The 25436-nt window shown below is 39.6% G+C and overlaps 2 protein-coding genes across 2 annotated transcripts; both read right to left on the minus strand.

Moving 5' to 3' along the window:
• Positions 1-1907: 1907 nt before the first annotated feature.
• tmem201 (transmembrane protein 201) lies at positions 1908-13044 on the minus strand. The gene is made up of 11 exons (XM_075476548.1): positions 12859-13044; positions 11811-11931; positions 11513-11707; positions 11243-11422; positions 10329-10690; positions 10047-10247; positions 5348-5550; positions 4489-4551; positions 4120-4410; positions 3813-3938; positions 1908-3724 (listed from the first exon to the last, which is right to left on the minus strand). The coding sequence occupies exons 1-11, from the start codon at positions 12966-12968 to the stop codon at positions 3627-3629; spliced, it is 1950 nt and encodes a 649-aa protein (XP_075332663.1). The 5' UTR covers positions 12969-13044; the 3' UTR covers positions 1908-3626.
• Positions 13045-13912: 868 nt separating this feature from the next.
• On the minus strand, positions 13913-15293 carry foxl2l (forkhead box L2-like). Its single transcript, XM_075475640.1, has one exon. It carries the CDS (start codon positions 15218-15220, stop codon positions 14420-14422), a length of 801 nt encoding a protein of 266 aa, XP_075331755.1. The 5' UTR covers positions 15221-15293; the 3' UTR covers positions 13913-14419.
• Between the last annotated feature and the right edge of the window lie 10143 nt (positions 15294-25436).

The following is a 25436-nucleotide window of genomic DNA, read 5'->3' on the forward strand; positions in this document are numbered from 1 at the left end:
ATATAAGATTCTGTTTTTCTGATATATGGATAAGATTCCTCAGATTTATTATGGGTAAGATAATTACATAGTATCAAGTATCATAAGGTATATAAAGTCAGATGTAGTGTGTTTTGGGGAAGAGGGGGTACAATGACCTGCCATGCTGTGCTGGAGTGTCTGTTGTCAGTTTTTGTGTGAAAAAAAAAAAAAAAAGCACAAACAAGTATGGCTTGTTTGGAAGGGTTGCAGGAGAAAGACTCTTCTCTCTAAAAAAAAATAACACGGCTTTGGTTTGCAAAGGTAAGCTGAACAAACCCCAAGACTTCTGGAACAATGTCTTTTGGACAGATGAGACCAAAGTAGAGACGTTTTGGTCACAATAAACAGCATCATGAGCTGATGATTTGGACTTGTTTTGCAGCCACAGGACCTCGATAACTAGCAGTCATTGAGTCGACCGTGAACTATTATGTATTCCAAAATATTTTGCTGTCCAATGTGAGGCAGTTCAAACTTGGCTGAAATTGGGTCATACAACAGGATGATCAATAATGATCTCAAACACAGCAGCAAATCTACAGCAGATTGACTGACAAAGAAAACGATCACAGTGCTGCAATGGTTCATTCAAGGCCCAGGCCTCAACCTGATTGAAATGCTGTGAGGGGAGCTTTACAAACCTCAATAAACTGAAGCAATGTTGTAAAGAAAGTTGGAGACTGATAACATCACACAAGAAAACAATTCTGTCAAAGGTTATTGCTGCTACTAGCTGTTGAATCATGGGGTGTGTTTAGGTTTTCACACACTGCTCTCGATTTCTGGCTTAGCATTTCTTAAATAAGTAATGACATTGTAAAATGTCATGCGTTGTTAATCTGAGGTAGTTTTAACCCCAATTTTATGAATTGATATGTAAAAATCCCACAAACACAAACATGGGTAAATTTTAAGATATCCACACTGATGAAACGCACCTTAAAAAAGAAAAATCTACTTTGGAAAATTTGTGAAAATTCCCCAAACCTTTAAGGCGACAGTCAAGGACAGGATGTCAAAACACTAAGACTGTTTTACTGTAAACGATCAGTTTTATGACTCATAAGTCTTTGCATGTCACCCAGCTTCTCTCTGTAGAGGAGGATATTTTAGCCAGGATTGGGCGTGATGTTTGAGTTTCCTCCTTTCAGGGGAGCTGTGAGGTTAAGAGAGGTTAGATAGGTGGAGCACTTCTGAGAAAAAAGAAAAAGTTAATTTGAGGGTAACTGAGGGTAACAAATTAAAAAAAAAAAAAAAAGGAAGCAGGAACATTTATTTGAAACTTATGACAAAATGCAAAGTGATAGAAGAACTGGGAGAGCACCGCTTAAAGAAACAATGTCCATTTCGTGAGCAAGGAATTTAAAAATACATCAGGTTTAAATAGAAATTCTCTTGGTAGAATTCAAGCAAAACAAATAAAAACAGAAAAATCATGGCATAGAACGGACCATTTATGATTTTATGCGAGTGTCAGGGATACAGTCTTAGTATGTATGAAACATAAAGCTGTAGTATGTCGAGTTCAGAAACAGTGACGTTGGGAAGGAATTTTTTAGAATGAGTGCCGAGAGCAAGTCTACAGCTTCCTCATCATCGGAGCCCAATTGAGTTGCTATGGCAACACTCTAAATGTCCAACTTTGTTTTTGAGGCTTCAGCGTCAGCTGAGTGATGAAATATGTTTGCAAAACCAGCCTACTGGCTGAAATGCTCAGGGAAACGCGTCAAATTAAACAACTCTTTGGCAAATTGCAGGTGCAATGCGCTCTTAGTGCCAGAAGGGGGCGACTTTAACGCAGCATCAATGCAAAAACTGAGAAATAAGTCATTTCTTTGTGGCTTAGCGGAAAACAGACGATAACACAAGTATTTCGGGGGGAAAAATAACAACAAAAAAATAAAACACATTTTATTAAAAAGTTTGGCAGGTGAAGCCAATGTTGTTCCAGACAATCACAACCAGACATTTCACTTTGCTGATCACAGCAGAACAACAACTCTCCAAACAGTTACTGTAGTAGAAAACCTAAAAACAACCACTTCATTCAACCTGAAACGGGACAATCTGCAGTTCAACGTTATGGTTATTTTGTTACTTACATTAAAGAATGAATGCACAACAAACTCCAATTACATTTCATACAAAAACTGAAAAAAACCTTTTTTTATTTTTTATTTTATTTTTAAAAACGTGAAATTCAAGACATTTCTTTTTTTGCTTGGCTGAGAAAACATTTACATTTCAACACGTATCATTGATGTTTTAATCAACAAGCTGTCTGAGGAGAAAAAGGTAAATGTACGCCAGGTCACACATCAAGTACAAACGCTCCAAAAATGTCTAACGGCAAGTTTTCTGCACCCATCAGTGGACGGTCTTATCGCGATCTTTCAGTAGCAGATTAAATTCCTACACTTGAAAAAAATAAATTAAAAAAAAGTTCAAATTAGCACGTGTTTTAGAAAAGAAACAAACGCAGCGCACTGTGATCATCCGCACAACGCTAAATTGTTATTCATTTTAATTAAAAAAAAAAAAAAAAAAAAAAAAAAAAGTGTCATTCCACAATATTTTTTCCATACAATTGTCCCGAGAGAAGCAAAACAAAGTCTGACCTATTCATACACAGCTTGCACAAATCCAAAACTTCTGTAAATGTCACGTTCAACATACACACAGACAATAACTCACTCATCTCTAATACTTTCGAATCGCATACTCAAAAACACCAGTGACACCTCGGTTTTCAGAGTGAGGTCTAGGAAAAACCAAGTTAACCAAGCTGTTCTATCTGGCTTTCTTATGCAGCCGTCAAGTAAAACCGAGCACGATTGAATGATTATTATTGTTTTTTTTTTTTTTTTTTTTAAAGATAACAAATACGAAGGTGGCCTGGTTGAAAGGAGCCATTTCAGCAGCGAACTGCTGTGACGCATGTACAAGATGAACATATAATTGAATTCTGTAGCAGCAGAGCACCAGTGAATCCTTTCAGAACTGAACAAAATCAATCGGTTCTTTGCGATTCTAACATTACAAAGTGGAAATATGCACACATTTAAAAAATAATAATAATTTAAATAAATTTAAAAGAAAAGAAAAAAGCTAATCCAATTAATATGCCAGAAAAGAACATTTTTGGTTGTTGTAGAAAACCAAAAGTGTTATTCAGCTGGGGGGGAAGGGGGGGAGGAGACAGGTGGAGGTGACCCTCTGTGCCCGAGCAGCATCGACTGAACAGTAGACGTTTATTGCACATTTTACAGCATGGGTTTTAAATTGCCATCAAGCGTCGGTGCTCGAATTGACCCCTTTTAAAATCAGCTGTACCTGCCTTCGTGTGCAAGGAGCAGTGACCCAAAGCCAAACCAAACTTTAGATTTTTACCTTACACTTCAACACTACGAAAACAGGAGGTCTGTTACTGAAAACGTGTTAGCTGACGTCTGGATTTTCAACTAGCACCAGCTAACAATGATGGATGACCAGAAGGCGCAAGTTTTCTGGCACTGCAGAACGACAGAGGTAACAAAGTGTTCGTTTCTGAGGCTCAGTCACTCTGTGCGGGGTCATGAGAACACGGCAGCCGACCCGCTGGCGCTTCATCTCCAGTTGTGATACATATAAAGGCCGGCGAACAGCAGGTTGGCCGTCAGGCTCGCCAACAAAAGCCCAGGCCAGATAAGGCGCCTCACTAAACCTGGAGAGAGACAAAGCTGATGAACTACAGGAGAAACACCCACAATGCAATACTACACACAATGTTTGCATTGTATTATAATTCTGACCTTTTGGAGGCGGCATGCCATCAGGACTTTGTGTTGTCGTGCCAACCTGACACGCAGAGGACTCAGAGGAGCTGCTTCGTTTCTCTTCTTCAATCACGCTGCCATCTCTGATTAGGGAACTCAAATCTGCAGAGCAACAGCAGTAAGTTGATAGTGATGCCAGAAAACAAAAGTGAACAACAAAATCCTTTCACTCTGCAGAGATTGAGTTGACAGTGTGTTACACTGCCATCTGGTGGCATCCTTATGAACTACCAGCAAAGTAGACTGGTTACAGTTTGTCAAGTTCAACCTCAGCTGTACTTGCCATTTTGACTTTGGAAAGGAGAAATGTCGCGGGAAAAGCAGCCACTGTAAATGGAGGAGGCTGGCTCCACGCTGAAATGACACGGAGACATCGGTGGGGACATGAGCCTGGGTTCGGGCTCTGCTGAGAAAAGCCGGAGTTTCTGGCCGCTGAAGTTGAGGCGGGCGGGACTGATGAGGGGACGCCGTAGTCTGGCAGAGCCCGAACTGGATGTAACCGACCCAGCGACCGAAGGAGTCGGAGAGGGGCCCGGGGATGACGGGCGGCTCCCGGACTTCAGAGAAAAGTAATCTGTACGAAAAGTGGAAAGTGTTAGCTACTGATCAGGGATGGTCAAGAATTTACCACACAAGCTCACAGTTTTAGTACCTGAGGATGGCGAGTCTTTATAATGTGAGGCCGGTCTGCTTCCACTAAACAGGTAACCAGAATCTGAGGGATGAGAAAAAAATAGCGCACACCTTTCAGCACAACCATTATTTTTGCCTCGATTAAAAGAGGAAAAAAAGGCAGAAAATGCTTCAACTGCAGCCCTCTAATGGGTTTTAATTTCACCTCCATCAACACCGCAGGCTGAAAGGTCCGATTTATAAGAAATTCCTCAGGTTTTAGAAGTTTTTTTTTTTAAAGAGGACTGAAGTTGTTAACTGTAAATACAAAAATAACATTGCTCAACAACTTATTACTCGCTTAAAACTAGATATCCTAATGCCAACATGTTATATCACAGCAAAACTAAAAAAAAGCTCAGGGGTAAGCAGATGAACGGACAAAGAAAAGATAGAAATCTTCACAAGTGGCCAGGTGGAATAAAGAAATGACAGATACTATATGAAAAAAACAAATAAATACGTTAAGAATTTTTTTATACTGTAAATCAATGATTTCTCTTATATCTTATAAACTAACACTGAAAAAAACAACTTATTTTTCAGAGAATTGGGTGTAAATTGGTGAGAAAACTATTCAAATCCATCTTAAGACGGGTCTTGGATATAAAAAACTATGTTGAATTGATAAACCGTATGTTGTTTAAGCAATTTGACAACAGATATAGCAAGAGTGTCTTGGTTTCAGTTTGGTGTAAATGCTTTGGTTTCCGCGCGTCTGACAACTATTTTTTTGACTTCTTGAAAAGAGGGAGTCCAGTGTTTGGAAACAGTTCCATCGCCCGACTATACACTAGTACGGACACACATTCATTTATTAACAAATTTACCGACGTTACCTGTCCTGGTGAGGGACGGCATTGTCCCGAGGCAAAGGGCTCGGTTGAGGCGTCCAGGCAGAGAGGAGGGGGAAGCCTTGCGCTCACGAGGACCGTGCTGACGGTTGATGAGTTTGGAGAGGTTGGGGGGTGGGGTGGGGATGAAGGAGTCCGCCAGGTCAGGACTGTGAAAAGGTGGGACTGCAGTGCTGCCTGCAAGGTATCTGCAACACAAGAGCAATGCAATCGTCTAAAACCTGAAATAAAAAAAAATTGGGAACAGAACTATCAAAAAAGTCCTGCCGGCACAGAAAAACTACACTACAACATGTAAAAATAATTCTACCATTACAGGATAATGTGCCACATAGCATGGAAGATAGTGCTTCCATTTGCTTTGTAATTTAAGGGTAAACGGAAGGAGGATATGGCTTCCATTTTCAACATCAGTGCAAATATACAACACTGATAACAGTAAAAAAAAAAAAAAGAAAGACTACGAATAGCTGAACTATGACACAACAACAAACTTTGTCCCAAATGGCTCTGGTAGGCGGTTATGAATGCTACTTTACGACTGATGGCAGTCCCACTGCAGCTGTATTAAAACATGAGGGGAGGTCCTAAATTCAACGCCGATTAAAGAAAAGTTACCGTTTCAAGAAACATGAAATGAACAGGGACATGAAAACATGAAGACGACAGTGTGTTTGTGTTGCTGAAAAACAAGCACAAGCCATGTTCTTTCACCAGCGGTTTATTTCATTCCTCATACAGCAAGCATTCCTACAAAGAAATGTCTGAGTGGAGCCTGACATTGAAAGCAATTCGACACCTAAAGGAAAAGGTTTCTTTGAGTATGCTGCGAGACGAGGACAGAGCTCCATTTCCATGGCAGCTGCTAGAGAAAAAAAACACTGATCAGCTAAAACATGACGGTATGACACGGTAACTTATCTCATTCAGACTATTTGTTTGACACGAGTGGAAATGTATCCCAAATTGGCAAAGTAACCCCTTTACATACAGGGTCTTTCGGCGTTCCTCCGACAGACGTCGCTGAGACGTTTAGGTATGACAGAATACACATTTATTAGCTACATACTTGGTATCCATAGCGACACAGAGCTGTGAAAACATCTAAACGACAAGATTCATAACTACAAAAAAAAAAAAAAAAAAAAAAAAAAAAAAGCTATGACTTAAAACACCGCAAAATGTTTGCGGCTCTCGTAACTAGTAGCTTATTGTTGCTTAAACATGTCATTATTACAACAGTTTCAATATAGTGCATGTGGAGCTAAATGCTTGATACAGTGAAAACTAACATCCATAAAGCTTATATAAATACAGGAATGCTTTATAAAGACAGAAAACAAAACACACACGCTAGATACGAGATATCAGAAAATAGCAGAAGTAGAAACATGCATACTGATGGTTTATATATATATATAAAAAAAACAAAACAAAAGTTTAGGCACAGCATTTAAAACTTTGGCAAGTTATGCTTTTTATATATATATATATATATATATATATATATATATATATATATGTTTCAATGAGGCCATTTTAACAGCTTTCTCCTCCAGCAAAGAATGCTCTGTTGTGGGATACTTTCTTTAATCAAAAATAAGTTAAAGATGCAGTTCGCCACATGCTGCTGAAAATAAATTAGACATAATTTTTATCAGAAGTTGAATAATGCGTCAGTATGATCTTTATTTGGGGAAAAAAAAGAAAAAAAAGTCCAATCCCAGTATTAAACTTAGTAAAGTAGTTTCATTTGTGGGAAATGATCATCTCTAAAGTTTGTAACATTCTCAGTATTATCAAGCTTTGAGACTACCGCACCAACGGTGCTGGTTTGAGAACTTCAACTCCGTCTACAAGACAGCACTAAATACTATTTGAGCATTCAGTGACGCCACACTCCCGTGAAACAGAACCTATGCACCTTCTGCTCTACTGGTTAGTGACACATTTTCCACATACCTGTCAAATAAATATCCACATTCATTCAATTACAGCCAACAAACGGCACAAACAAACAGAAACTAGCGAGAAGTGAAAATGTTAGTCCATGCAATGTTCATTCGTGTTTTCTAACACATCGAAACAATAAAAAACGTCAAGCACAGAAGCTCCAGTATTGTTGGAAGGATTAAGTGCAGAAACAGTCAAGTATCAAAGAAGTGAACTACATTTTAGCTGCAAATAATAACGGTTTTAAAGTGTCTCTTCACTTCAAATGTAACGTCGTCTATTCAGGATGAAAAATAATCTAACAACGATGTTGAGGACCTCGTAAGGTGTTCTAAGTTGAAGCATAATATAATAAAGCCTACCAGAAACCACTGCTAATACTTAAAATAAGGCTTGAACACACTTCATCATCCATCCGCCAGAGTAGTTAAGCATTAGTTTTAAACACGGTTAGTAACAAAAACATACAGAAATTCATACCCATAGTGTTAGATTTGTGTTATGTCAGAGAGGCATTTTGATAAATGTATCATCATGATGAGTCCAAACAGTCATAATCATAAAGATCCATCTAAAATGACCAGAAAAGGAGTGCTGCTACCGTTGGCATGACGACCAGCATCCTGAGCTTAATCTAATAAAGTTAGCCAGGAGTAACACACAAGAAAGATATACAGGACCTTAAATCTACAGAAGAACAGTGACAAGCTCTCAAAGACACTCATATATGTAATAATAAATCTACTGAATGCCACGAAACGCTGAGAAGAAGTGGTAAGATTTTAGAGTAAACAATGGGCTGCAGCAGACACTTTCTTCATTTAGTGTGTAGCTGATGAACTGATGATTAATAATCTACAGCTCAGTTTTTGAAAGCCTTGACAACCTGCTTTTAGCTACTAAAACTTTTGCTCAATACTGTAGAGAGCAAATGTTTTTCTGGGCTTATAGGGTTAAAGGTGAAGGTCTTGAATCACTTTAAGTAAGAAGGGGAAATTAAGCATCTTCCACATGGAAATCACACACAATCCCTCAAAGAAGAATAGCAAACACCAAGATCTTTTAGCAGATTACAAAATTTATGAACGAGTACTGAGTGTTTTCCCCCCAGTAGTTAAATGTTTAAATTTTCCAACAACAACCAGCATGTGGCGCTTTTTACCTTTAATTCTCTAACTAAAAAGGTTGTAATATTTGAATAGTTGAAAAATAAAGCCATCCTGACAGCTGGTTATCAATGTGTATTAGCAGCTGTCAGGATGAAGGCAGCCGTACCAATATTAGTGTAGTAGACCGAAGCTTAATTCAGACATGAACGTCAAATCGATGCAGAGCATGCATCATGGCCACGTACCCCATGTGTCAGCCTGTGTTGGAGCTACACAAGCACAGGCTGCAGCAACTAAGACCACAACAACAACTGTTTTTGGTCTCTGGGTTATGCCATACTGTGAAAAAAAAAAAAAAAAAAAAAAGAGCTAACTGTAACAGGCTTACCCTCAAAACAGGCTTGCCAACGAAAAAACAAACAATAATCATCGTCAACTATCTGCCGGGTAGAGATTCGAACGTTTCGGTGACAATAAAGACGATCTCCTCCAACGTCCTCTCCCTCTTCTTCGTTGCGGTAATCTTGTAAAAAAAGTGACCGTTGTTCAACGGACCCATTAACTTCTGTTTTCAGTCCCTCCGTTTTAATGCAGCAGCACAGAAACCCTGTTGGCCGCCGCAGTCTGCACAATGTTTCAATGCTGAGGAGGACATGGGTCACATTGTGTCGGGCTTAAAAATAAACTGTAGTGCTTAGAAAGCCCAATGTACGCTTACCAAAGAAAAAAAAAAGAAGGAAAGAAAAAAGGTCAAAGTGAAACAACACAAGAAGGGATGTGACCATTCAAAAACCACATCTGGAGTATGGCCTGTTGTGCTTTCACAGATTAGAATTTCATGCATTGAGTTGTGATCAGTAAATCATTTCCAACCCACAGCAACAATTGTGTGTTAATAAATAATATTAGTACATACAAGACACTTTGAGATAGATATTCCAGTACAGTATAGAATAGTTAATACTAAGTGGTAAAATGAACACCACAATCCCACTATATAAACTGGAATTATGACACCGGCATTGTTTTTTCTGTTCATCTGTGAAGATCGGCCTGTCGTGGACTCGTTAAGGCTGGTTGGCTACATCAGTAAACAGGATAAATTTGGCAGAAACAATGGCACGAGCTTGCAGAAAACAGATTATATATGGTGTGCTTGATTCGTCTTTTATGAAGTTTTGCCACTAACGACTAAGCGTTAATGTTGTTTTACACATCATGATTGAAAGATCTCCTCATCGATTTCTCTTCTCAAGTCCACGAATAAGAAAAATGACCGAGTCGTTTACAATTCTATCAACAAGCACAGGCATTGTGAACGGTCAGATGTCCATGCAAAACGATGCCACTTTTAAAAGATACAGTACATACAATCCTTTACTCGGAGTTTGTCATTCATGTGTCATGGTCTCACAGTCAGTCATTCTCACAGCAGTATAATAGAAGGCAGAGAGAGGGGAAAAAAAGGACAGTGAATTCAAAGAAATGACAAAATGAACCAATCACACTTAATCAATTTGATTTGGTTCTGATGACCAAAAAAAAAAAAAAAAGAGAAGGCCCCTTGTAGAATCCAGACTTTCAAACACAATGTGAACATATATTAGTTCTCAGATTCTGACCTTCGATATCTGCCTCTTCGTGGACCCAGCGGTTTACGAGTTGCAGCTGCAGCAGCAAAGCTGACAAGGCAACAGAGGGCGGTGGTAATAAGCTTTGCTGTGTCCATCCGGCCCGGGGGATCCGTGAAGTGACCCTCAACCAGATAGAGGCACAGGATGAAAAACCACAGGACAGAGGCCACGGCATCAATTCTCCTCAACCTTGAAATGAAGTGACAAAGGTGTAAAACAAATCAAAAGCGAAACACTGTTATTAAAAAAACCAACAAGGTTGCTGCTTACCCAACAGGTCCTGCTAAGAAGATAGCTGTGAGACAAGTCAGCAAGCCAACAGAGACCATCACCAGCTGGTTGTCCCTTCCATGCTCCCACACCAGCTTGGCATTTTCTACGGCCTTGTCTGGGAGCAGCTCCAGCAGACCCTGCCAAACAGGCATGACTCCACTGCTGTCGTTGGAGGTGGATTCATTGTGGGATTTAGGCTTCGGAGGAATGACGCCGCCACTCAAGGTCTGGGGTCCACTTGGCGAACCAAGTTGATTTGGCAATTTAGAGAAAGTTGTAGCAAGTAGGAAAGCACATATCAGGAAAGTGAGGATCCGTAACAGTATGACTCCTGTGGGTGAGGATAGAGAATGGGAGCTCTGTGGGAGAGAAAACATGTTTCGACTGTGAATGCTGGCATTCTCAAAACATCCCAAAATGAATAAGAAATATAAAAACTAACGTGGGCATATAAGAAGAACAGTGATGCAACAGGGATATCTTATCCTGGTATTCACAATGCCCAACATTAGTGGTGCAGTATAACATTTGCCTAATTGATTGGCTTATCCGATGGTGAGTGACTGACTGCAGTGATTGAATTTATTCTGGTGCCATAAAGTAATACTAACAAAAGCATAAAAATAAAAACAAATCATTGGGACTACAGGTGTTATGAGCCAACTGTTATGTTTCCCACTCGGGCGGATCTGGGTAAATTTAATACTACTGATGTTGCCTAAAATAAACCAAATAACAATCTTCACACTGTTAGCATTTAACTGGACGTGAGGGTGAAAATTAGAAGTTTTTTTTCCCTGCAGGACAATCTTCTCAGTCTTAGTCATCTGATGAGGTATTTTTTACTTTTCGAGTGTATACTTTTTGTTCACAGACTTTGCTCGTCAGTGTTGACTTTGGGTTGCACTCACCTTTACAAATCCCGTGTCTGATTCTCGGGTGCGCCGAAGCTGGTGGTTTAGGAGCACTGTACGAAGCTGGCGGTTCTGATACTTAATATAGTATTCTACTGCTGTCTGACAAGGTCTGCATAACTTAAACGTCTGCTCCAGGTGGTGCTTGTAGGCTTCAATTTCCTCATCATAGTTCTCCTACGATGAAAAGACACAATCTAATTCAGGGCTAACCATCCTCAGAACACACGGTGCAATAACATGAATGGATAAGAGCATAGTACATACGTCATCCCTCGGGATATACGATGCCAACTGCTTGATCTTTGTAGACTGGTTATTATTGCACTTCCTGCAAAGCAGCATCTGACAATTGACCCACTGCAGAGTCTTAGGGGTCTCGGATGAGGGAGGGCTTCCAGATACGCCATGATTCAGATGTTCCATGTACTGAGCTGGGATGGGTTTGTTGTAATCCCCATTCTGATGTAAACAATAAACAGGAAAATGTTTAAATTTTTATTTTTTTTTAAATCACTGCAGTTCAACACAGGTCTAAAGATATTCATGCACTTTTGACACCAACCTCCTGAAAGCCATTGTACTGGTCACAGTTTGGACAATCCCAGCAGTTCCTGTTTCCATAAGGAACGACTGTGTTCTGGTTACAGAACCAGCAGTTTACATTTGCATGGGTGGGCTTCTTCCTGTAAAGAAAAAGTAAGCTTTACTTTATTACAAAGACAATCAAATCTTACTATGCATGTTTCCCATGATGGGAACTAGAGACAACATGTAATGATCTTGCCAGGTTTCACTATATAACTTGCGTGGTTTGGATTATTTACAATCTGTTACGCGGTGTGTGATGTGCAAAAGTTGAGAAACTGAGATGTTCCTTGGTCATTACACTGCTGAAATAAAAATGCCAAAATATACAGTCAGAATATAATCTTGAACAAATAGACCAAAATCTTAAATGTCTGCCAAATAATGGAAAACCAAGGCTTATCATAAGCCTGAAAAAACTATGATTGCAAATGTATCCATTTCTTAATGCCTTATTTTGAGAACAGTGTTAGAATTATTTTAGATAAATATTAAGATACTAGAAACAGTGGTTGAAATGACCAATGAACAGGTTAGCTCATGTGAGTCACGAAACTACATAAAACGAACACTTCTGGAAACATCTGATGTATCAGATCTGCTACATTTCCAGTTTATATTGTCAATATTAAACAAATGACAGTCAAACTTTATGTTTATTAGCGCGGTGACTGTGGGAGGAGCACAAACTTTATGGTAGTAGGGCATGTCCAAATGATTATGACGCAAATACCGTCTTGGACTGCATTAGATAAAGCTAACATCAATAATAATTTCATATCAAATTAGTTATCACCGCAAAGATACTAGCATAGTTAGCATGAAAGCTAACATTATTTCACTGAAAATTAAAAAAAAAAAAAAAAAGAAAAAAAAAAGGAAATGCATTTCCAAATTTGGGCTTGCAAATTAATGTCTTAATCTTAATAAATGCACTCAACTAAAGCACCTTCACAGACAACAGTTAACCGTGCTAAAATGAATGTTACAACGGTTAGCTAAAAATTTACGCCGCGGTCCAGAACCTGGTGGCAATTTTGTATATCAGCGCTCCTCCTGCGATAAACGCCGTGGCTCCGACTCCACTATACATCAATTCGGGATATTCCAACAGCAGCCTGGTAAACGTCTCCATTTCCACTGAAATCTTTGTAGTGTTTTACGTGTGTAGCAAAACACGGCGCGGGAGCGCACGCGGGTAAGTGATTCCTTTTGTTCACGCCCATGTAACGGAAGCGGAAGTCGCGTAACAATCTGGACGCATTCCGATATGTTTTATTCAGTTTTCCCTGTAATGTCGCTCACAAAAAATAAATAAGTAAAAATCACAAAGTCATATATTTGCCTATTTTGCAAATATTAAGAGCTTGTATATTGGTTGAAATTGCGGTTAATCATATTTATATTTTATGGCTCGGACATGAAATTCCTACTGATTCTCTCGTTTCACTTTAGGGAAAGAGAGGGTAAAGGGGTGTTTCCCAGGATGCTGAACTACTACTCGTAGTGTGGGAAACAGGGACTGCATTCATTAAAAAAAATGGGAATTAGGAATTTTTCCACCCCGATTATGAAAAATCACATTTAATACGAGTCGTATTTTCCTTTCTTCCGTATTTTACATAATACCCCGAAAAGTTCATTTGTATGTCAAACTCAAAGTCATTCTTTTGTTATTTCTATTAAATAGACGTTGGATAATGTACCTTGGTACATATAGGCCTATGGCTAATTTACTTATCAATGTAAGTCAGAAGAACCGGTCGTTTTTTTAACAACTTTGTTTTCAACACATCCAATGGTACATACAGTGCTCGTGCTAAATATATGAGTGAAAGCACTTAAAGTTTGATATAGTATTTTACAATTATGTTAACAGCAAAATAAAAGACATGCTGATATTCAAGCTGGTATAAATTTAAATGTAGTCATAATACCCTTACTGCCTTCACTGGAGAAATTGTGTCTTAAATTAAGATCCAGAACTGTAATGAAAGGGTCTTACATTGATTGTGTTAGTATCAATACCAATGATAATGATAATAATATCACATTGTCGAGTTAATCAATGAGAGTAAATGATGCAAAAATAACTTTTTATTTGAACAAACATGACGTACATCGAAATAAAGGGTCAGTGCTTCTGTCAGTTGTTATAGCAGCTTAAAGAATTAGATAAAACGAAAGAAAATTAATAAATAACGTACAATAAAAACATTAATCCCAATAAAATGTTGAAAAAAAAGCCATGCCTCTCCTTGGCAGTAAAGGAAAATAAAAAATAAGTAAATAAAACAATACCACAAACTTAAACTATCTTCAGTTCACATTTGATCGGTGCCGTTTGCCAAACACTTAGCTGAGAGTAGGTTTTTTGCTTTGGTTTCGTAAAATGTATCTTTAAAAAAAAAAAAAAAAGTACCTATAAGCCCACGGTTTATTTAACAGCTAACCATTTTACAACTCGTTAAACAACCAAACAAGTAACTTTATCTGACAAACCATTAACAGCCAAACTGAAATGGTGAAACAGAGGAACTTTTGAGTCTTTAAACTGGCTGTCAGGGGTCAGAATAACTCCAATTTTCACAGGTCGGACATGTAAGCCAGGGGGACCTCCGCTTGCCTTGCGAACGACGTGAAGTGCTGATAGCTGGAGGCCACAGAGGCTGTGGCCCCGTCCGGGCTCATTGGCTGGGTCACACCGCCGTAAGGGTATCCGCTGTGGGGTACTAGCACGGATGGGTGGCGGTGGTAAGACCCGCAAATGGGGTGGTGGAAGTGTGGGGGCGGGCAGTATGATCCGCTGGGTGACACGCTGCGAGTGTGTCCGGAGACGACCTGGGAGGCTGGGTATCCCGTCGGCTGGGACGAGCTTGGCTGGCACAGACTCCAGGAGCTGCTCACGTACGGCTGCAGGTAGAGCGGGTCGGGGTACTCCACGTGGTTCCCTGTCAGGTAAGCCACGCTCGGGGGTCTGTAGGGTCTCCTCACCCTCCTCCGCCGCCGGTAGTTCCCCTTCTCGAACATATCCTCAAATGCATGGTCCAGCATCCAGTAGTTGCCCTTCCTGTCCCCACCACTCTCCCTGGGCACCTTGACGAAACACTCATTGAGAGATAGATTGTGCCTTATGCTGTTCTGCCAGCCTTTTTTGTTCTTCTCAAAATATGGAAAATGTCGTATTATATACTGATAGATCCCGCTCAAGGTTTCCCTCTTGTCGTGGCTGTCCTTGATGGCCATGGCAATGAGAGCGACATATGAATACGGCGGCTTCTCCCACTGGGTGGTCTCCTCACCTTTGGGCTCAGCAGAGGGCGAGTTGGAGCTGATGTCCAGGAGCTGCGCTTCCTGCTCAACGAGGGGTCTCTCCTTTGCGTCCATGCTTCAGGTGGGCTCCGTTTGTGTGTCCTGCTGAGGCAAAATAGCTCTACCTTCTACAAGGGTGCGCTATGAATGTCTCCACAGGTGCAGACTCTCCGCCCACAGGTTGTTGAAAGTGCAATAAGTGCCTCCTTTCATCTCGCCGGGTTTCTCACGCTGTTTATGCCACTAAGATGTGCGATGCTGTGCAGGTTGTTCAGGTTGAAACGGGGGTCACTGGACTGTGTTGTAACAGCAATCAAATAGCCTCACTTTGGAGGGCTCCATCAAACGCTAATGCGCTCACACCTCGTTCAGTGTTTAGTGTCATTTTTGGGCACAAACTCCTTGAATAAATCAGGCCTATTGCATTATTATTCAGAATTTAGAGTAACCTTCACAAAACTCATTATCATGAGAAAGAGCTCTACCTGAAAAACTTCAAACCCCTTAAATACCTGAAAATGATATCAGCTAAACTTTCTTATTAAATCCTCAAAAATACAAATAAACCTTTTTTTTTCTTATATTGATCACAAACTGGAGGTTTGTGACTTCAATTGATCCCATTTTGAGTTTAGCCACCTAAGCATGAAAATATATTATTAAATAAGAAATCTATCACAGACAGTTTTTGGTTGTTTGCATATTTTTTCTTATGATTTATATTTATTTTCTAACACACACACACACACACACTATATATATGTATGCAATCTTTACTCTATGCAGAACTGTAACAGTAACGATGCAGATGTACTGACACACAGTCGCACATACTAAGTTGCATCAGTTTCTAACATTTATCACACAGGATGTAAAGCTGACATGCTGTATATGAACCATGCGGCACACGATGGCCGGGTTTTTCCAGCACATACTGAGCTTTAGGTTGAGAAGTAATCTACAAGGCTTGCAGATATCAGAGCCCAGCCCACCACCCACATACAGTCAGGTATGAACAGCAGGCCTGTTTGTCCGCCGAAGACAGCAGATAATGATCACCTGCTCCTTCCAGACAGTCTGTCTCCTTGAACTGATCAAAAGGTGAACAACCAGTTGTAAAACAAGTAGGTGTATGGTGAGGATTAGAGAGCAATCTTAATTAGCATTTGTTATCAGTGTAAAACAATTAATTGCAGTTTTACCGAATGCAATCTTTAAACAAATTAGGGCAATTTTTCTTTCATTTCTAATCCATTTCTTTATGCTGAATGAAGTACAATACAAATCAGAATTAAGAATACCATTGCCTTTTAAGACTATTTCCAGTTAGTATACCGTTGTTTAACTTGTTTTATAGAGAGTTATTCAAACCCAGAAAAGTTTTTCAAATCATGCCGTGCCTTCTCATGAAATTATAATGTATGAAAAATTAAAAAAGTCAAAAGCAATGCCACAAGTTTTTTGTTTCCTACGTTGGTGAAGTCATGGAAATATCAGCATTTCACTGTACAACTCTGTCTCCGTTAGATACAACTGAATGTTTTTTCTAAGTTATTGTCTGACAGAGTTGTATCCAAAAAGTGAACTGTTGCAATATGAAGAAGTATTACGTAAAAATAAAGTCAAATCAAAATTTGAAGGGGAATTTGTTGTGCGTGCAATGCCCCTCTTACATTACATGAGAGCTCAAATGCAAAAGAAAAGGATATTGACTTTATTTAAGAATGTGCATGAATATTATTGCAAGCAATTATTATGTGATCCAAGCAATCCATCACAATTTGGACACAAAGCGTATACATGCATGTTATGTTAATTGTAAGTAAGTAATTAAGTAAAGTTTATTTATATAGCACTTTTCGCAGAAAAGGATTCACAAAGTGCTTCACAGTAAGATCAGAATAAAAAACAAGGAAAAATAAATAAATAAATAAAAAAAATGCAGGCATTTGTCTGAGGATTTTAAAGAACGTGCAGGATTATAAAGTGTCAGCAGCTCAGAAATATAGGCAGGGGCCTGATTATTCAGAGCTCTAAAAGTGAGCACTAGAATTTTAAAATGAATTCTGACACGGACTGGGAGCCAGTGTAGTTCAGCTAAAACCGGTGTGATGTGTGCTCTTTTCTTAGTGTGGGTTAAAAGCCTAGCAGCAGAGTTTTGAACAGCCTGGAGACGATGAAGATCCTTCTGGCTCAGGCAAGTAAAAAGACTATTACAGTAGTCTAGGCGGGATGAAATAAAAGCATGGATGATCATCTCCAGTTCCACCTTTGACACTAAGGTTCTCAGCTTTGAGATGTTCCTCAGCTGGAAAAAGCAGCTCCTGATCAATGTTTTTGTGTGTTGTTGAAATGACATGGCTGAATCAAAGGCAACACCTAAATTCCGGAGACTCGACTGGGTGGATGAGCCAAGGCTTCCCATGTGGTGGCTAATAAGTGGGATCCGGTTTTCTGGAGCAATGATCAGAGTCTCTGTCTTGTCCGAGTTTAGTTGGAGAAAGTTTTCACTTAACCACTGTTTGATGCTCGTCAAGCAGCTGGTTAAGGAGGACAGTTTGTGTAGCTCAGAGTTCTTGAAGGAGCAGTACAGCTGGATATCATCCGCATAAAGATGGTAGGATCCATTTTGGAACTGGCTAATTAACTGTCCCAGAGAAAGAATATACAATAAAAATAGAATCGGCCCTAAAACCGAGCCCTGTGGTACCCCACATGTCAGGTCTGCTGTTTCGGAGAAGAACTCGTTAGCAAACACATTAAAAGTTCTTTCAGTAAGGTAAGAATCAAACCATTTTAAAACCAAACCAGATAACCCTAACTCTTTGAGTCTGTTTCTCATAATGCCATGATCAATAGTATCGAAAGCAGACGAAAGGTCCAATAAAACCAAAACAGTGTTTTCACCAGAGTCGGCTGCCATCATGATGTCACTGGAAACTCGAATAAGGGCAGTTTCCGTGGAATGGTTACTGCGAAAAGCGGACTGAAATTTATCCAGGACGTTTTTTCCCTTAAGGAACACTGTAAGTTCCTCTGACACTATTTTTTCTAAGAGTTTGGACAGAAAAGGAAGCTTAGAAATTGGCCTATAGTTTTTAGGATGCGATGGGTCCAGATTTGGCTTTTTAAGTACAGGTTCGACAACTGCATGTTTAAAAAAGGTTGGAACCACACCAGTTGAAAGAGAAAGATTCATCAGATATACGACAGAGGGGCCGATCGAATTGAAGGCTGTTAAAAGCAGCTTAGTAGGAATGATGTCGGTAGGAGCTGAGGAGGGTTTCATTTTTTGCAGCAGAGCAGTGATATCCTGAAGGGTCACTGGGTTAAAAGAGGACCAAGTACAGGGTGAGGGTATTACCTCAACAGAGTTTAAAGAAGACTGTGGTGAAATGTTCACCCTGATGTCTCTGATTTTGTTTACAAAGAACATAAGAAATTCGTTGCTGTCTGTTTGGTGATACTAAGTTGACCGTAGGAGTGAGTGTGCATGGTCGTTTGTCTTGTTTGTCACTGTGTAGCTCTGAAATGATCTGGTGACCCGTCCAGGTTGTATCCCACCACTCACCCAAAGGCAGGTGGGATAGACACCAGTCCCCTGTGCTCCTGAACTCGATTAGGTGGGTATAGAAAAGGGATGGATGATAAAATGTGATATAGAGTTATATGAATAAATTGTATTCAACCTAAGCTCTGTTGTTCTTGTTTGTTTCTTCTCTCTGTTTACTTTTGGCCAATAAAACTGATTTTGGGAGAGCACAAAGTTATTGCTGTAAGAGTAACAATGCTTCAAATATGAACGTTGCTGCAAAAAAAGCCACAAATTCCTCAAACATCTTTGCATGCTTCACAAGCACAGAAGAGCTATAAAGTCACCACCGTTTCAAGGTTGACAGCAGGGATGACTCACTAATCCTCAGTTCCACCTCATGTTATAATGAACAGAGAAAGGATTTTGTAGAACGTTCGGATATGTCCTCACTTCATCGTGTTATTGTATCATATATGGTAGGAGTCATAATCAGAGTTTGGATTCTGGAGTTACTGCCAAAAGGCTGTGTTGTGAAGCCTCAATCCCCTAAAAGTTTGACTACCATAATCTAATTCATCCCTAAATCAAAGAGAGTGTTTTTAGCTAAATTAAAGATAAAGATAACACATTTATGACAGCAGGATGGGAAACTTGTTAACACCGGGCCCCTGGCCTCAGTTGTCTCCTGAGCAGAGGCATAAACACAAAAGAAACATAAAAACCTAAAAAGACTGCACATAACTTGTTATACTAAACTATATACTAATGAAACTTGAGGTCAAGTGTTCGTATTTATATTCTATTATATATTCTGTTCTACTGCATTCCATTTAGCTTAATCTTTGGAGTTAGGCATCTTGTTGGATGATTGACAGAAGTGCCTGAAAAGCTAATACGACAATGCTCTCAAACAGGATGAAAATAAAAGTTGTCATGAAATGTAAGGAACCTCACTCAGGAATTAACGATCAGGAGCTCAATATAATCAGTTAGTCAAAGTCAACACAAAGCTATTTTCAGTTAATGTAGTAAAGTAAATGACTTAACAATCGGCAGTTTGTTTCGTGTGGGGGATTAAATACTTTATGCGAGTCGTACATGAGTCACCTGCAGACTACGTTTCTTGATGCTCACAATCACGTTTGACTTTTTCTGACTCTGAAAGAAGGGAGCAGAAATGAATCTGACAGTTTCATATTTCCTGAATCCTTTCTGATTCTTCACTTTCTTTTAGATAACTAACAGAAATGACAAAGGGAAACTGGATGTCTCAATGTGCTTTTATTCCATGGAGAAAGCTAGATTTCCCTCCTGATCTCATATGAGCAAGCTAGACGCCAGGCGAAACACAATCTGTGCAGCTCAAACTATCTGAGATGAAAGAAGAATGCAGAAAAACTGCCAAGAACAAAGATCATGAACATTGTGTTGAGAAACAAAGAAATTGACAATTTCAGCCAAAAAGCAAGTTTGACCCGAAATATTAAAAGAAGCATGTAAGAACTTCCTCCATCTTCTCTTCAGTTGTGTGCGATCTGCACGTATAAATAAGATTTACTTTGAAATTATATTGTTGCAAACCATTCTTTTGAAATCTTTAATTGAATTCAAAGTGACAAACAATTGTCTTCAGGTACAACGCAGTAGCTTTATGAGTCCTACCACTGTGCTCGCTTCAACATGCTATTTATCTTCAGCACTGCTGCTTCAAAGCAAGAGGGTTCCTGGTTCGGCTTTCAGCTGGGAACTTTCTACGTGGAGTTCACATGTTCTCCTCATGCAAGCGGGGTTTCTCTCCAGTTATTTCGGAAAACCGCAGCCCAACATTAACTGGTTATTCCAAGATGAACTTAGGGATGAGTGTGAGCATGCACAGTTAAGGCTGAGTTATACTTCTTTTAACTGCCCTTGCGCTTTCTTCTTGCGCGTATGTTAATGGCTCGAGACGTTTATACTTCATTTAGCTTTGCCGGCGCTTGCGTGTGCTGCATGGCGATTCACTGCCAGGACAGTAGGTGGAGTAGCGGGTTTTTTCAATGACAAGCCTACTATGATGAAAGGAAATTCACCGCCAGGACCTCTTCGAGTGATTCATGCTTCTTCTTGTAAATAGCCGGTATTTTGTCAGATTTTCAACACCTTGGGGGTCTAAACGACTACTTTCTCGCCTGAAAATGTTTCAAATGTTGCTAAAGTTATATATTTACAGAGTTTATAGCTTAAGCGAAATCAGCTTTTCAGGCTGGCTGATTTGGGCTCGGGCAGGAGTGAAGTGCACTGTGTGTAAACGCTCTGCATGCTGTCTGATCGATGAGTATGTCGTTTTCAAGTAGTAGGCTTGCGTCTTTTCTTGCGTGAAGTTTAGAAAATTGAGGTGACACACGCAAGCTCGCAATGGGGGGCTTGCAACCGCGCAAGGGCTTGCGTTTCTTCTTGCGTCTTGCTTTGCGTCTTGCGTTACCGACTATAAACCAGGCTTTATTGTCTCTCTCTGTAATGGCCATGTGAGGGACTGGGGACCTCTACAGCGTGTACCCCGCCTCTTGCCCGATGGTAGCTAGGATAAGCTGTTTTATACAGTTTATTGTTTACTTGGATAGTTAATGAGAATTTGTCACAGTTGTATCTTTAAGTTGTGCAATGAAGAGAGGATCACACTTGACCATAAGACCATTTTTTTACACCTTTTTCATTCTGAGACAGGGAGTGCTGGAGCCAATCCAAGCCGTCATCAGGTGAGAGGCGGGCAGCACTCTGGACATGTTGCCAGTCACATGACCATTAAAGTCCATTTGAACCAAATATAAGATTCAAGCATGCCAAAAAAATCATTGGAGCCAGTAATTTCAGTTGTGTCATGTGTGTATAGCGTGTGTGTATAGCGTATGGGTGAGTGGGAAGTGAAGTGCATTGACCAAAAAAAGAAACATAAATGTAAGAAAGAAATACAAAATATGCCAAAGTTTCAAAAAAAGAGGGAGCCAAAGATTTTAGGAGCCTACAAAGCTAAGGAACAGCCAGTAAAGGTACAACGACTTCCTGCTCCCCCAGTTCAAATAGGAAGTCAAGGGGCTGTCAGAGATAACACTAGGCACACTGTCACACACCCTTTTTGTGCAGTAAAATGTTCAGTGTTTGGGGAGAACAACAAAAAAGAGACTTTAAATGCTGCTTTCAGGCAGTCACAGTTACTTTAGTCCAGAAACTATACTTTACTTGATTTTTTCCCCCTTTACTTTTTGCCTCCTCACTTTTAGTCAGAAATGTTTAAACTTCACTCTGTTTGATTTGCCTAAGAGCTCACTTGCAAACACACTGTCTATTTCATTTAGGAGAGTGGTATTTGAACCACAGACTTTTCATTTGTGTAATAGCTGCTAATACTGTGTTAATAGATGGAATTGGAAAGAGTTGTTATTTGCTATTTTTTTATTCGTAATTCAGTATTTCCCTTTTATTTTACATCAACTTACAGCTGCTGTTTCAAATCCAGCAGCCAGGAGAGCACCTGAAAAAGAAAGCACTGGCTTTTTTCCACATGCAACAATCAGGAACGCCCCTCCGGTCATACCCCAAATACCTTTTATGCACAGATGGGGAATACAGAGCTGCACAAGTCCAAAACACCTTTCTAAACAGATCAGATGGCTCAACACCTTTATTTCTCTTCCTCCTGCATGTTGACATGGGTGGAAAGATTGAAGGGTCTATTCTATTGCATATGTGTGTGCGTGTGCTCTACAAGGATACAAAAGGTCCAGACGTGTTGAGGTTGAGGCAACAAGACACCTTGATATTATTGAGATGAGTGATGTCCAGCTGCACACATTTTTTCAGCCCTAAGCTGTAAAATGTTCTACCCCTCTAACCTTCTCAGCATGTCACCACAAATATCAATGAATAGATAACCATCCTGGTGGCTAGTCTAGGATTTTTCTTGTTAATATTAAGTCATTTTGTCTCAGTAACAAGAGATATCATCACTGGAGATAGTTATTGTGCTTTTGGCTAATATTGTGTATTATCTAGCTAAACCTGGACAAAAGACTTGTGTCTCTGGCAGACATTTTGAATCGTCACACCAGAGAAAAACACTTATATATTAGATATAAATACAAACATTGTATCTATTTAAGTAAAATACAGTGTGGGGAGCCCAGGACGGCTGCAACGAGGAACTTAGCCTGAACACAATCAACTCAAGCTCAAACAGGCGAGCTGCAGAGGTGAAACTTTTACAGGGAATTGGTTAAGTCTTGTGAAACTTTCAATATTTATGCCAAAGCAAATGATTCAAATGATTTAAAAACCAGTTTGATAACTTAGCTCTCTGCAGTTGTCATGTTTTAAATGCGACAAAGTTACCTAAGTAAGATCTTACCTCCAGTAAGTCTCAGTTCATGATATAATAAAATCATTTTATTTCATCATAAACCTTTGAAAGCCAAGTCTGAAGGACAGCTAAGCCAGTTTGTGAGCTGACTTTAAAGAAATTTACCCATAAGAACATTTTTTCAACATAAGAAGATGAAAAATTAAACTAGGCAGAAATGGCCAAAGAGTGTTTTTAACTTGGCTTGAGCACAACTTGCTTACAAGGAAAAGAATCAGGGTACTGACCTCTGTCGGAAGGCCTCATTTCAAAACCCAAGTTATTTTTCTTAGCTTTCTTGTGTCTACCATACAAATCTTTTTCTCAAGTCTGTACGGTGGACCTAGTAAATCTGTGACAGCTGTGATAGACTCTAAAAGAAGCCTCACAGCTTTCCTGCTTTGCCCCAACTCAGTACACTGAAACTGCTCAGACTTTATAAAAGTAATATCTATGGCAGAGTATTGAATGGCTTTAGATTGAGTGAGATATATTACAGGTTCCTGTGGCATATCAGTTTACAGCTAATGAACCATTCTTGTCATGTAAAAATATGCTCATGTGCAGCATGATATTACTACCTGACAAACTAAATTAAAAAAAAAAAATTTGTTTTATTCCATTGAATTATTATTTACCAGGTTGTTTTCAGAAAATCCTTACGAGCCAGTCACTTATTTAAGAAGAAAATACGCACAAGTAGGGACAAGCATGTATGACATCTGAGTTGTCTGAGGGGCACCTGCAAAGCTGCATCAGTGATGAAAGGAAATGACAGCGTGTGTGTTGAGGTTCAGTCCACTCTAAGGCACATCTTGTAGACCACAGCCAACTCCTTTACTCCAAGTAGTCATTTTAGGCACCACTCCCAGAGATCCTTAATCCACGGATTACAAGCAGTCTGACATTTCACACATCACAATCAAAACAAGTCCCACTCAAAACTCACACGTACAAATATGGTGCCAACCTAAACATGGCATTGTTATATGTAAAGGCATTTCGCAGGTGATAAAGGTTTCCTTCACTCCTCTGCCTCTGACGATTGGCTATATTCCCATGCTAGGTGCGGCCCTCTGTTAAAGTTTCCTGTTCAGGTCATGATGCACTGACCTGTTTATCCTCCCATAATGCATCCCTCTGCAAGGGTTCTACATGACTGCCTGTCAACCAGTCCTGTACCAGTCTGGTCCTGCCGCCCACATCTTCCTTAATCTACACCCAACGGCAAACTCCTTTTCTTAAGGCTGCCTTATCACAAACAAACTCCCATGTAGTCTTTTCCACTTGGCCAGATCTGTGCCCTTTATTGTTTGACAAGAATCTAGTTTAACTTATAGCTGACCAAGGATTCATCCAGTCTCTCATTTCTGTTCATAACTTTTTCTCTGAATAGGTCTTTTGTTTATCATTGTCTTACACTGACCTTCCCGGTGGAGACAAAAAGTCTAAGCATATTGCTTAAGTGTAAAAAAAAAACATTGTTGCACTCCTCTGTCAGTAACAAAAACAAGACCTCTGCCAAGATAAAGTCAGCACAGATTCCTGAGTGACAGATTGCAAAAGGGGAAACTCCTTTGTAGCAGGGATGATTATCATCCACATTGACGCTAAAAGCCTCACAGTAGCTTTCTAAAGTCCCACCATGACAAAGATACACTCAAACAGCTGAATCTCCTCTCTCAGCCAAAAGGTTTCGAGTAATTTCCTGCAAATTTACGGAGCAGAATCAAGCTGATAAGTGTCCTGTTTGACTAGTTTTTCACAATAGATCAGCCTGCTACCACATACATGTCCTGCTTTTGAAACAGATTGCTACACTGCGCACAGCTCTCGCCTCATTCCACAGAGCAGCTGTAGTTACAAAAACTTGAGATAGCAGTGATGTTTGTGACATCTCTATGACAAATTATTTCTTTCGAAGTCAGAGCCCATCCCAGTTGGCAGGAGATATGTGACTGAAATCAGATTACACTTATAAACACTAAACCTGCCTGAATACTTCACTGTGCGTGTTACCACATGAAAAAAGCTTTTATATTTGACATGGAAGTTTTTTCACCTCACCTTCACAATTCATGTCACAAAATAGGGTGCAGATAGCTTTTTAAAAAGAGGAATCAGTGTTTTTGGTTTAGCTTCACATGACAAATACCTTCACCTTTAAGAAAAAGGATAGCAAAAATCAGAGGTCCAAATGCACATGAGAAGAAAAGCAGGTTATGTATGTACAGATAAAAAAAAGACGGCTCTATTTTCAGTAAGAGAGATCAGTTACACAAGATAATGCCATTAAATGATTATTGTATGTCCTAAATAAAAGACTGGAACAAATACAGGGAAAGTGATACTTTTCCTATTTTCATATAACCTGTTTAAAATTT

Source organism: Odontesthes bonariensis, chromosome 10 (genome assembly GCF_027942865.1).
Source record: "Odontesthes bonariensis isolate fOdoBon6 chromosome 10, fOdoBon6.hap1, whole genome shotgun sequence".
Classification (NCBI taxonomy): domain Eukaryota; kingdom Metazoa; phylum Chordata; class Actinopteri; order Atheriniformes; family Atherinopsidae; genus Odontesthes; species Odontesthes bonariensis.